Below are 13,326 nucleotides of genomic sequence, written 5' to 3'. Positions count from 1 at the left end.
ACGAATAAATAGACAAACAATCTAGTGACTCAAAAGATCTACAAGTATGTTGCCAATTATGCATATTGAACTTAAACTTGATCCGTGGTTAGATTTGGTTTTTGATTTGTTGGTTAATTTTTTTCCCATACTACTTAAAAATCAAATCATAAGAAAAACATGTCTGATTATTTCAAGATTAAATAGTGAATATGTTTTTTAATAACGGAGAAAATTCTTCCTTTTAATGGTCTGATTGGGTTTTAGGGTGGGAACAACTTTTTTTGAGGCTTGTTTCCTTATTATATAATTTTGTTTGCTGAAATATTTGCAACTAGTAACAGACAAATTGTTAGCAACTTCATTAAAAGATGTTTCCCTACATTATATACTTATTTAATAGCTCATCACTCTCTCTTGTATACATAGTAAAAGGATGAAAGCCCACCTACCTCACATTCATTGCAAAAAGAGAAAGAATTCCTTGCAATACTACCATCTCAATCTCCTCTCTAACACAGCACAATAATTTAACCAACCATGCTGCAGCAAGCCACCGGGTCTGGCCCTCACGTTGCTGTCCTAGCCTTCCCCTTCGGCACCCACGCTGTTCCGCTCCTCACCATCACCCGCCGCCTAGCCTCTGCTGCCCCTGACACTTTGTTTTCATTCTTCAGCACTGCGCAATCCAACGCCTACCTCTTCTCCGCGTCCCACCACAATACTACATTACCAAACATCAAAGCCTATAACGTTTCGGATGGAGCGCCGGAGGGTTATGTTTTTGTTGGGGAGCCGCTGGAGGATGTTGAGCTGTTCATGACAGTGGCGCAGGAGAATTTCAGGAAAGGAATATTGGAAGTGGCAGTAGCAGAGACAGAGAGGAAACTGAGCTGTTTGGTGACTGACGCTTTTCTTTGGTTTGGCAAGGATCTGGCAGAGGAGAACGGTGTGCCTTGGGTACCCTTTTTTGTTTCAGGAGCTTGCCCCCTTTCTTCCCATGTTTATACTGATACCATAAGGCAAAACTTTGGAGTTGGAGGTATCTAATTTTCTTTTCTTTTTGACACATACTAAAAAGAAACTGTCAAAACTCTAAAGAAAGAGTTTGATGAAGAAATCTAATCTTCCTACTCAGCTTTTAATTGAATGAAGTTATATCATCAGCCACTAAATTCGTCATTCCAAGAACTTAAAAGCTGAGTGGCCCAATGGCCATCTACCTTATAACTCTGTATATGGACTTCTAATCACTCATCTCATGGCGTTGGTTTGTATCTATATATGTAAATACAGGCATGGTTGGGCGAGAAGATGAGACCCTCGACTTCATTCCTGGAATGTCTAATATACGCATCCGTGACTTGCCTGAAGGAATCCTCTTTGGAAATCTGGAATCAATCTTCTCTCGCATGATACATCGAATGGGGCAAGTGCTACCTGAGGCAGTTGCAGTCTTCATAAACTCCTTTGAAGAACTAGACCCTGTGGTTACAAGTGATATGAAATCCAAGCTCAAGAAATTCTTAAATGTTGGACCTTTGACCCTTTCAACACCACCAGCACCAGCAGTTCCAGATTCTTATGGTTGCCTCACATGGCTTGACAAGCAAAAGCCTGCAACAGTGGCATATATTAGCTTTGGCTCGGTCGCAACGCCACCGCCAAATGAACTTGTAGCACTAGCAGAAGCATTAGAAGCCAGCAGGGTTCCTTTCATATGGTCTTTAAGAGACAAATCGAAGGTACATTTGCCTAATGGGTTCTTAGACAGGGCCAATGGCATATTGGTGCCATGGGCTCCCCAAATAGATGTGCTAGCTCATGGTGCTGTTGGGGTATTCATAAGCCATGGTGGTTATAACTCCATGCAAGAGAGCATGTCAAGTGGGGTGCCTATGATTGTCAGGCCATTTTTTGGGGACCATGGGCTCAACGGACGAATGGTAGAGCACGTTTGGGAGATTGGTGTGATTGTTGAGGGTGGAATTTTCACGAAGAAGTGCGTCACGAGTTGTTTGGATCTAGTTTTAGCACAAGAGAAGGGGAAGAAAATGAGGGAGAATTTGAAGGCACTCAAGGAACTTGCACATAGAGCAGTTGGACCAGAAGGTAGCTCCACTAAAAATTTCAAGGCATTGTTGGATTTTGTATGTAGCTAGGTCATCTCTATGTTTACCACTCCAAGGGATTGGTAAATAGCTAGCATTACCATATAATATCAGTAAGAAGTTCCTATCAAGTGAACTTCTGTTTAAATAAAAAGCAGTGCACTACTTTTAGTCATATTTGTTTTTCTTCTTTAGTTTTAAAGCTGGAAAGACATTAATCAATGTATTAGTTACCTTTTAAATGTTAATTATTGAATCTATATGTGTTTTAGACTTACAGTTATTTATGTTGGTTGTTGCTTAATTGAATTTCAGCACAGATAAATATTAAAAAGGTGATTTGCATGTTTGGGTCTGTTCTTTAAATCTGAAATATAAAGTATAAAATAATAGAGTAAGAGGACCAATTACCTACCCAACATATACTTTCGATGATCATATTAACCCAAAAATAAAAAAAAAATTATTAGGCGAATTCTTGGATTCCTTTTCATATTGTGATTGAATTTGCATTCCAGTGTATTTACAATGTCAAATATCATAAAAATTTCAAATTATAATAAGTTTTTTACCAATTTGAAAAATAATTTTACTTCTTAATTTCAACAACATTGATTCAATTTTATATCAAAATATTACTATTTTTTATTATCAAATGTAATTTAATCTTTCTTATATGAAATGCTTTAGGAACTTTACCTAATGAACCTTTATTCAAAGTTCTGTCCAAAAGTATAACAAAATGCTAAATGAAAGAAACATAAAAATAAAAAAATAAATTTAATTTACTTATTATTACAATTATTTATTTTAATTTTCACAATTAGAAATGTCAACGTGTCATGGATCTAAACTTAAACCTAATTCCGTACGATTTTTAAGTTTTGAAAATCTTTTCGATTGAAAACGTGGGTCCGTGACTAAACTTACTTAAATTTTATTTTTAGAACTTAAAGTAGTATGAAGTTAGGCTTAAGTATTGATCCATAATAAATGCATAAAGTATCTGCTACTTTTTAAATATTTTAATTCGAATTCGATTATTGGATAAGTTATTTGAATCATATAAATACTTGATTAAAATATTAAATTATTATCTGGATTCATACGCAATATCTTAAACACTACCCATTAAATATTTGTACTTATTAAATATTCTATTAAAATGAATTTAAAATGATTTTCTATGTATGTTATTAATTAAAATCAAATTAATAAATTAAAGTTAATTCATAAAAAATAAATTATAATTTTAAAATTTTTTATAATAATTAATAATTTTAATAAGTATTAAATTAATTATAAAAATTTTATTAAAAAAATATAAAATTAAAGTTTAATATTAAAAGTTATTATTTATAATCAAATTAGGAAATCGGATACTTAAAATCACTGCTTTAATCCGTACCAAATAACAATTTTTCTATTTGAATTTAATTATGGAGTATCTTAAATCTTATTTAATCGAATCATGCAAGGTAAAATATGCTATTACAAGGTTGCCAATTTGATGTCACTATTCATATTAGCCTTAAAAATGATGAAAATTGCATATTCCCTTTCCGCTTACATCTTCCACAGTTCCACCACGAAACAGCTTCAAAAGAAAAGAAAAAAGCAAATCAGCCTTCTTTCCTTGAGCAAACAAACGCGACCTTTTCTCTCTCTCTCTCTCTCTCTAAAAACACTTTCCTTTTAATTTGATCATCATTCTCAAACTACTAGGAATTTCTCTCTCTAATAATCCAAATTTCTCAGCTTTTTTGTTAGGGAGAGAAAGGAAACAGAAACCCAAAGAACACCGAAGAATCAAAATCAGGAGTCAATTTTTGTAGAGAGAAAGAATCGAAGATTGAAAAGGCATGGGTCAGACTTTTCGCAAGCTCTTCGATACCTTCTTCGGCAACACAGAGATGAGGGTATTGTTCTCTGTATTTATTTCATTTCTTTATTTATTATTTTCTGTATTTATTGATGTTGATTGACTATTGCTCTTTTTTTTTTTTAATTTTATTTTACGTTATCGTTATTTTTTTAAAAATTAATGTGAGATTGAAGAAATTCTTTAACGTGGATATTATTACTTAAAAGCCATTAAAAACGACGTAGGTTTGCGGAAGATCTGATCTCCAATTGAATTATGTTAGAAACTTCAATTTTAAATTTATTCAATTTTTATTCTGAATTTTTGTCTGTAAATGCAGTTGCAGATGTCTACGAATTTACTAAATTTCTTTCTTGTATTGCTTTTTGTTAGATAGTGTTAAAATATCTGATCAACCTATGACGGAGAAATACTTGATTGTAATAACCATTTTTGGAGCGTGGAAAATTTGTCAGATTTGAATGTTTTGAGGACTGCATTTGTATCACGTAAAAAAATCTATTTTTGTTTGGTTCCATGAAATGGGAGTGGCAAAGCCACAGTTTTTGTTTTATGGAAAAATGATAGCATAGTGTAATTTGGAAGGAACTTTTTTTTTTCTTTTTTTGGTTAAGTTTATTGATAAGCTTGAGTTGGATGCTGCAAGTATTGATTTCTATCATGTCTTTTGTAGAACGCAAAATAATCCAAATTTCTTCAGTATTTGGTATAGCCAGTTCTGGCTGGAATGAGATAAAATGATAAACACATCAACAATTGGATGGTTTCATCATTAATAGTATTGGGAAGTTAAGAGTAACTGAATTCACAGTTGTTTTTCTTCACTCCTTGGAAGGGCTCAATATATATGTATTGGTGTGCACAACTTAGACAAAAGTCTTCTCGTGAAGCAAAACCTTTTTATTTTTTATTGTCTCCTTCTTTTCCCCCCTTCAGTTGTCTAGTTTGATAGTGTAACAAGGAATAGTTAAATGTTGTTGATTAATTGTTCTTCATTATAACTAGTGCATGAAATATTCTTCGGCAGTTCCTTGCCATTGAAGATGATAAAAATCCTGTTAGACCTGATTTCTACCCAATGCGAAAGGAATCTTAATGCTTTTTTGATGTTTCTTTTGGGTGGTTGTCTCATCTGAAAAATGTATAGTATTTATGAATCAATTCCTGAAATAGTTATCTTATGCATCTATAAGTGTGTAGCATAAAGTTGAATGAAATGCTCATTAACATCATTTATGTTCTGATGAATTCGTAAAAGGTTTGTAATGTCTATAGTACATGCAGTATTTTATGCTTATTATGTGGAAGATATGTGATTTATTATGGGGCATCTAATAATAGCATGTTTACTTGATATTTTGCGCTGTCATTAGTGCTTGGTATTATGAATCTGAGGACAAAGTCAAACAGCTGGGGAAAGAGAAGGATGAATGAACTTGGCTTAATGAACTCGTTTATTGAATTTTAGGTGCCATGCTAGACATTTATAGATGAATCAAACAAATACGTGATTTCATTCAGGGCATTATATGGTATTGATCAGCTTAAATGTATAGAGTCCACTTTTAAAACTAGAGACATAATGTTTGATATGAGTTCACTGTAGAATCTAGAGACCAAGCCAGTGCATTTCTGAGAAATTAGTATATTGTTTTCAACTTTCTGAATTTAAGTATTAGCATATATAACATGTCATTTCTGTACCACATCTGGGCATTATTGAAGGTTCTTCCAGTTTTTAAATTGCTTTTATGACTAGACATGAGTGCTGTTGACTTTTTTTTTTTTTTTCACTTTATATACTCCTTTCTTATGTGTAATTTTTCTGGAGCTGGCTTAGGTAGTGATGCTAGGCCTTGACGCAGCTGGCAAAACGACTATATTGTACAAGTTGCACATTGGAGAAGTTTTATCAACTGTCCCCACCATTGGTAGGCAACTTAGCTCATGAAAACTTGATTTTACAAATGTTTATGATATGATTGATGCTCTTGTATTTTGCTGTGTTTTTTTTGTCCTCACCAGAGCTGTTAACATTACTCTTTTCTGTTTTTTTTTCTTCTCATTAAAATATAAATAGGCTTTTAGATGATGCTCTTTCAAAATGCCTGGATAATGTTGTATTATTTTATTTTTGTTGTTTGACACATTCCCAGCCCTTTTCCCTAAAAGAGATATGCAAGGCACAGCTTCGGGAAAGGCTAAAACCATAATACTAAAACTGATTTTCATTTTTGTTTTCCCTTTCCAAATGCAACCCTTGAAGATAAAGTTAAACTTTAGCGCTTCATAAAACTAGCTAACCTGTCCAAGTGGACTACTGGGCCTTAGCCTTTACTTTGCTTGGATTTTCTTTTGCATCAATGAAATGATTGTTCATCCCATTTGGCCAAATCACTGTAAAAGGGATCATGTGGTCTAAAGAAATTATTCAATACATTTTTACCATGTTAGTTGTCTTCTTGGCTTTTGTTGCTGCTTTGTTTAGACCCGTTTGTCAATAACAAGTATTAGCTAATTATTTATGAAGTTTCTCCATGACTGTCTTATGCACTAGCTTTCGATAGCAATATGGTTGTTGTGTGGGACAGTGAGATCGCACTTCTCTAGCCTTCATCCTCATATGTATTATCTGAACAAAGTGGTTGGGTTGTGTGAAGTCTGATTCAGTGTGTATTAGGTATATCATTGATAAGGTTTTTGGATCTTAATTTCTTTTCCTTGTATAGTCTTTGGAATCTGTTTTCATTTCCTCTTGGCATTTACCATGGATTAGTTTTGTGGTCTTATTTCTTTTTCCTTGTATAATCTTTGGATCCATCCCTCTTTTTCAAAAATTTTTTCTTGGCTTATTATACCAAAAAATAATTTCTTCTTGGCTTTAACTTAGATCTAATGAACTTTGCTGTGGAGGTGGATAGACAAGTTGATCTAACAACTCGAGTTCTTTTTGTTGTCTCCTCCAGGTTTCAATGTTGAGAAAGTTCAATATAAGAATGTGATATTCACAGTTTGGGACGTTGGTGGACAAGAGAAACTAAGGCCACTCTGGAGGCACTATTTTAATAATACAGATGGACTGGTTAGATATAGCATCTCTCTCTCTCTGTCTCTCTCATGAAAAAAATATTTTCTCTCCCTTTTATTGTTTCTTCCGATTGATTTTGACCCCAATATTTGCCATTTATTGGTTCCTTAGATTGCAAAACCTTCAAGTATTTTCATGTCAGACATATCCCCTTTTTATCTTGTAGCTGCTTGTTTCCTTGATTTTGCCATTTTTAAAAAAAATTGTTTTATTACATGATGTTATCTTTTGTTGTCATTTTGGAGGGAAACTTGTATTATTGAAACCAGGTTAGGTACAATATCAAACATAGGAGGAATTTTATAAATTTGTGTTGGTTAATATTTCACAGCATTTTCTCAAAACTTAAAGATTCAAATTGTTAAAATGTTTGTGCTCATGTTCTTCATCACTGGTTGAAAAGATTAGATCATTCATATCTCTCTCTTATATCTTTGTCTGTGCAGATCTATGTTGTCGATTCCTTGGACCGAGAGAGGATTGGGAAAGCTAAACAAGAATTTCAGGTTGTAAATTTAGAATGTACACAAACTTGTTAAGACATTTGGGATTAACATTGTCTCATTTTATTGTTAATGTTCTTTTCAGGCTATCATCAATGACCCATTTATGCGCAACAGTGTCATCTTGGTGTTTGCCAACAAGCAGGACATGGTATGTTTTCTATTAGAGGTTTTAGACCTGTGCCTTTCTGCATATTTTGCAAAATGCAAGTGACATCTACTAGATGAACTATTGAGAACACAGGCATGCAATTTTAGTAGTTTGAATAACAACCTCTGGAAATATTTATTCTTGAAAAGGGATTCTTGTCTTCTCATCTGCTACTGTTATGCTTCTAATGGATCCTCCTTTTTTTGGGTGTTAAGAAAGTATATTTCAATTAAGCTATTGAAACGCTGCAGTACATCATTTGAATAAACTTTTTAACCATTCAGATCCTGAGAACAGAAAGTTAACATGGAAGAAGAAATTGATTTTTCAATTTTCCATCAAGAACAGAAGAATTGCTAATAACTATAGTGATATCAGCTTCGCTTACCATTCCTAAGGCATTAATTTCCAAAACATTGGAGAAAAAGGTGAAGAAGAATAACTGAGGAAGAGAGGAAAAAACCTGTAACATGAATATTCCCTTGAATCTTGATGGCCTTTGTTTCAGTAAAGCAAAACACATGATTGAGTGCAGCACTGGCGAATTCATCTCAGAAAGAGTTGGACGGCTAACAGGGCATAAAGTGAAAGAATTCATCAATGCTGCACTCGATGATGTGTCTTCCATCTGGGAATCTCCAAATGTTTGCTTTAGCTGCAATAGATCTAAGCATCTCGGGACTATATATATATATATATATATATATATATATATACATATATATGCTCATCTGCAAAGTTGCAGTACATGTAACTTGAATTTGATCTATACTACCATATTACTTTCCAAATTGGACAACAGCCTCTCCCTTCTACATGTTGGCAAAAATATTTATTCCCCATCTTCTTTCTGGGGGTCTGAATGAAGTTTGCTTCTACTAAGTGACTCCAGGCTATACTAGTTTCTTGTCCTACATTTAACCCCAACATCCAACTATTAAATTTATCATCTGGTTTACCAAAATTTTCTTTCATATATGGTCTGCAAAACTGTGTCGGATTAGTCAGAAATTTGTCATCACAATCCCTCAGGCTCCAGGGAGGGGCCACTTGATTGGTAGGTCAAATGGTAGAACTTTGATAGTTTTCTATTGACCCCATTCTTCCATCGACCAGCTTTAATTTTACCTCCTAATAAAAGGGTGTTTCAATAGGCATCTTTTGAGCTTGCTAGTTGAAGTGAATGAGCCATTGTTGCTTTTGCTTCCTTGTAGGTACAAAGCATACATCTGAGGTTTTTTGCATGAAATGTCTGTTTAATTTGATCTTTTGTTTTCTCCTTCTAGAAAGGAGCAATGACCCCAATGGAGGTATGTGAGGGACTAGGCCTTTTTGATCTAAAGAACAGAAAGTGGCACATACAAGGGACTTGCGCTCTTAGAGGAGATGGTCTCTATGAAGGCTTGGACTGGTTAGCTGGAACCCTCAAGGAGATGAAAGCTGCTGGATATTCATCACTGGGTTCATCATCATTCTAATAATTCAGGTTGGAAGTCTCTCTCTCGCTTGCCTATATGGCATTAAGACGGAGCTTGACAATGAGAAATAATTTGTAATGACTTCATTTCTCAGGTGCATCAGAGGCATGGAGGCTTGTAAGCCATATTTGACAACTGGGAAGTCAGGAGTTGTAATCAAAGTTTTTCTCTTTTCTTTTGTCTAAAGCTAATGAAATTCACTAGGGTGCTTCCACTTCGCCTTATTATATGGTTCTTAGACAATTGACTTCCTCCATCCAATGTGTATATCTCAAAGTCAGATACTACTTGCAATGAAAATCGTGAAGTCTGGGATCTTGAAGTGATTTAGATTGACCCATAGACTCTTTCATAAAGTGGAAAATGATTGTTAAATATCTCTTTCATTCTCTCGTTTTTGAGAGCTTTGCCTGCAAATATCGTTCCTGTCATAGATATCGAAAAAGGAATCTAAAACATAGAAGATAACAACATTAAATTTTCACTTGAAAAACACAGTAGATTGTAGTTTCAAAGTCGGTAGCAAACGATTTTTTGTTAGGGTTGCATTGGCCAACGAATCAAGTCGAGTCAACTCTCTCTTATCGCTGCAGTGGGCTCGAATATTGAAGGAGGCAACATAGTCGATAGCTTGTCATTTTCAAAACAATACTCACTGCGGCTCAGATGTTCTAGAACTTGCACGGTTTTGCTTGGGGATTTTTGTTTGAGTTTTCTTCCCTTATTGGTCATATATAACTGCGTTATTGAAGAATGGTTCGTATCTCTTAGGTCCCTTTGACAATCGAAAAATAATTTATTAAAGTGTTTTTGTGTAAAATATTTTATAAAAAATTTAATGTTTTCTGCTCTTTTAAATAAACTGACGAAAGTATTTTTTATTGTTTATATCGTTTTATGAAAAATATTTTTTCATTATGGCGGAGTTATTTAAATACTAAAATAATAAATAAGAGTTGATTACAAAGCAATATTGATATTTGATTTTCACTTATTTGAGATCAAAATTAAGAATGAAAATGAAAATGAACAAAATCAATAATGATATTTTTTAAAATATTTAATCACATATCTGTAATAAAAATAAACTCTAATTTAAAAAAAAATTTCATCTTATCACTTTTTCATCATAATTATAAAATATAAGATATCCAAAACCTATACTTATAAAAATGTATTCATTAAATTACGATCATTGAAATATTTTTTATTATAATTATTAGTAAGATTTAAACTTATTATAAATGTGTATTCATCAAATGATGATCTTGAAAATATTTTTTATTATAATTATTAGTAAGATTTATTCCATTTATAAATAAAAATTCAATTGTATTGAATGGTTTCATTAATAAACATATTTTTAATTTTAATAGTGTTGTATAATTTAAATATTAATATTTTAAATTAATTTTTTTAACTTAAATATTAATATTTTTTTAATATTTTAAATTAAATATTAATATTCATCAAACTTATACTCATAAATTTAATATAAAAATATTTTTGTTACTCTCTGAAAACTAACTTACGTCTTTTAAGAGCGTAAGACATTTTTCGTGATTAACCCTGTTGACTCGTAAAATATTTTATATTTAAAATTAATTTTTTATTTTTTAAATAAGCATAAGTTTTGAAAACGTTGTTCAAAAAATATTTTACTACAAAACAAACGTTGACTTGCATAGCTTCATAAAAAAGAACAACTCCTATACAATTTGCAACGTTTTCAGTCTTCTTTTTGGTGGTCCATTTGAAGAATGCACTTATATTTGTTATTCTTTTTCTTTTTAATTATACTCATAATTATTATAAAACTTGAAAATACTCTCCTTTATTTGTCCCCTTCGCCCATTCTCTCTTACATTTGCAATATTAGTTCATTCAACACAAAAATGTGAAACTCCCGTGTTGACTGCCAATCTCTTATTTGCATCGCTAATGATGTTTTTGTTAGATATTATATTTTGACATGTGCAGTAGTATATTTGTAAATATTCTAAATGTTTAAGGTTATTATTGTATTTTGATTTTACATGAAGACTTAACTATAGACAGTCTGTTGCATTGACAATGTAAGGTTGACTATAAAACAATACAATCATAGCTTTATTCATCTCTTAACTTTTTTTAGATTTTTTCCAAATTCTTCGTCTCTTTCTCAATAATCAACAAACTTTTTTTAGATTTTTTTTCAGATTCTTAGTCTCTTCCTCAATGATCAACAAACTTTTTCTAAATTTTTTTCCAAATTTTTCGTCTTTTCCTCAATAATCAACAGTTTTCCCCTCAACGTTTAAAATATTCCCCTTTACTCATACCTATAAATACCCCCATCCCATCCCATCCCATCCCTCCATAAATACAAGAAGCAAGCAATAAAGACGAAAAGAGGAAGGCCCTCCCCTGCGTACCAAGGTACATTTTCTCTTGTGTTTCATTTTTATTTTTTATTTTTTTCAAAATTACAAGTCCCCCGATGGCGGAGTTCTGTTTAGAGCATTGCAGTCATAATTGCATTTTTCTTTTTCAAATATATTGTTGTGTTTTAAGTGTTTTTAATCTAATAAAATTTAGAATAAAGATAAGGGAAAAAAAGGATGTAAGTAAAGTTACGAAGCATATGAAAAATGAAATAGAAAAAGAACTAAAATAAGGAAAAAAATAAAGATTTCAAATCATGTTATATTTTTGTGAGAAATTGGAAATTTAACCAATTATTAAATTCTTACTGAAATTGTAGTGGTAATATGCATGAGACAGATTTTTCCAAGTCTTGCTAGAGTGTCAGTAGGATTTATAGAAAATTCTAATATTAGGATTTTCCTTCTTAATGCTTGTTTGGTCTGATTTTTTTTTTAATTTATTTATCTCTTAAAACTAAAAGTTAGACCAAATATAAATTTTAAAAAGCTTTTAAAAAAAAAGTAACTTTTTAAAAAAAAAATAAAATTATGAAAAAAAGAGCTTTAGGAAAAGCTTATGTGAGGAGCTTTTTTTTCTCTGCTTTTAAAAATGCAAGAAAATTTTTATTTTTGTTCCAAAAATATTCTCATCTGTTAAAAATAATTATAATATTACATTCTAAAAAAAAAACCCTTTACGATAATTTTAACCAAAATTATAACTTATAAAAAAGAACTTATAAAAAGAAATTTACTAAACAACTTTAGAATAGCTTTAAGGCTAGAAAAAAAACCAAACCAAACAGACTCTTAATCAAGAAAAAAAATGATGAACTATGACAAAAAAATCAAAGAGTAATTAAGAAAAGAAAAAATGCATTAACGTTTATTCAAAACAAAAATATTGAAATATTAGCAAATAAAATCAGGATAAAAAAGGAATAATTAATTTGCACATATCACTTTGATTTTACAATTTATAAAAGTATCTTGTTAGTCTTTATATTAATTTCTAATGTAACCAAACATTAATTCTATCAATGTTAATTGATGTGTACATTAATTATTTATTTAAAAAGTTTTAATTTAATTTCAATTTAAAAAATTCATATTATATTATATAAGTTAAAAATTATTTATTTAATATTTCTAAAATTTTAAAAAAATGTTCAAAAATATTTCCTTTTTTTTATAAATTTGATATTATTCAAATTTTAACATATCAATTTGTTAAATGATTATTGTGATATCAATGCTTAAAGTCGATGATGTAATACTATAAGCAAATGAAGAAAATCATGACAATTTCTATTTTATTAATAGAATGATTGATGTATCATGTAGCTAGACAACTCATTTTCTTTGATTTTTTGGTGTAATTTAGTTTAATCTTATTTTAATTTTATTTCTTTACTTTCAAACTAAATAAAATTCATATTATTTTGAGGCTACAAATTCAAAATACACTCCTATATTTGTCCCCTATAAACGTGGAAAAAAAAACATTATTATAACAAAATAATGGTTTTTTCTCAAAATTATCATTAAGGGCGGCAAACTATGGACACGTGTCAATCGCTACCTACATTAATTATTTATTTAATTTTAATTTTAATTTTAATTTTATAAAGTTATATTTTACTGAAAAAAAATTGAAAATATTGATTTTCAATTATAATATTTTATAAATTTATCTAAAACGTTTTTTTAAAAAAAGCTATAAAGA

The 13,326-nt window shown here is 31.1% G+C and overlaps 2 protein-coding genes across 3 annotated transcripts; both read left to right on the top strand.

The window, feature by feature from the left end:
- Window positions 1–432: 432 nt before the first annotated feature.
- Window positions 433–2,361, top strand: LOC18599492 (anthocyanidin 3-O-glucosyltransferase UFGT-like). Its single transcript, XM_088806922.1, has 2 exons — window positions 433–1,021; window positions 1,276–2,361. Exons 1-2 carry the CDS (start codon window positions 520–522, stop codon window positions 2,139–2,141), a joined length of 1,368 nt encoding a protein of 455 aa, XP_088663048.1. The 5' UTR covers window positions 433–519; the 3' UTR covers window positions 2,142–2,361.
- Window positions 2,362–3,641: 1,280 nt separating this feature from the next.
- LOC18599491 (uncharacterized) lies at window positions 3,642–9,570 on the top strand. 2 transcript variants are annotated; one of them, XM_007029484.3, is made up of 7 exons: window positions 3,642–4,009; window positions 5,816–5,906; window positions 6,942–7,057; window positions 7,510–7,569; window positions 7,652–7,717; window positions 9,004–9,203; window positions 9,299–9,570. In XM_007029484.3, exons 1-6 carry the CDS (start codon window positions 3,953–3,955, stop codon window positions 9,193–9,195), a joined length of 582 nt encoding a protein of 193 aa, XP_007029546.2. In that variant the 5' UTR covers window positions 3,642–3,952; the 3' UTR covers window positions 9,196–9,203; window positions 9,299–9,570. The 2 variants fall into 2 exon arrangements, with proteins under 2 accessions (XP_007029546.2, XP_007029545.2); XM_007029483.3 differs by having other exon boundaries at window positions 3,643–4,009; window positions 9,290–9,570.
- Window positions 9,571–13,326: the final 3,756 nt, after the last annotated feature.

The sequence above is a fragment of the Theobroma cacao genome, chromosome 5 (genome assembly GCF_053813885.1).
Source record: "Theobroma cacao isolate CCN51 chromosome 5, ASM5381388v1, whole genome shotgun sequence".
NCBI classification, from domain to species: domain Eukaryota; kingdom Viridiplantae; phylum Streptophyta; class Magnoliopsida; order Malvales; family Malvaceae; genus Theobroma; species Theobroma cacao.
Note: the sequence above shows the minus strand (reverse complement) of the source record. Positions and strands in the feature narration are given on the sequence as shown.

Coding starts and splice junctions, on each gene's coding strand:
- LOC18599491 (XM_007029484.3), top strand. CDS start 3,953: ATGGGTCAGACTTTTCGCAAGCTCTTCGATACCTTCTTCGGCAACACA. Junction 5,907..6,941: donor ATCAACTGTCCCCACCATTG/GTAGGCAACTTA, acceptor TGTCTCCTCCAG/GTTTCAATGTTGAGAAAGTT. Junction 7,058..7,509: donor TTAATAATACAGATGGACTG/GTTAGATATAGC, acceptor TTGTCTGTGCAG/ATCTATGTTGTCGATTCCTT.
- LOC18599492 (XM_088806922.1), top strand. CDS start 520: ATGCTGCAGCAAGCCACCGGGTCTGGCCCTCACGTTGCTGTCCTAGCC. Junction 1,022..1,275: donor GCAAAACTTTGGAGTTGGAG/GTATCTAATTTT, acceptor ATGTAAATACAG/GCATGGTTGGGCGAGAAGAT.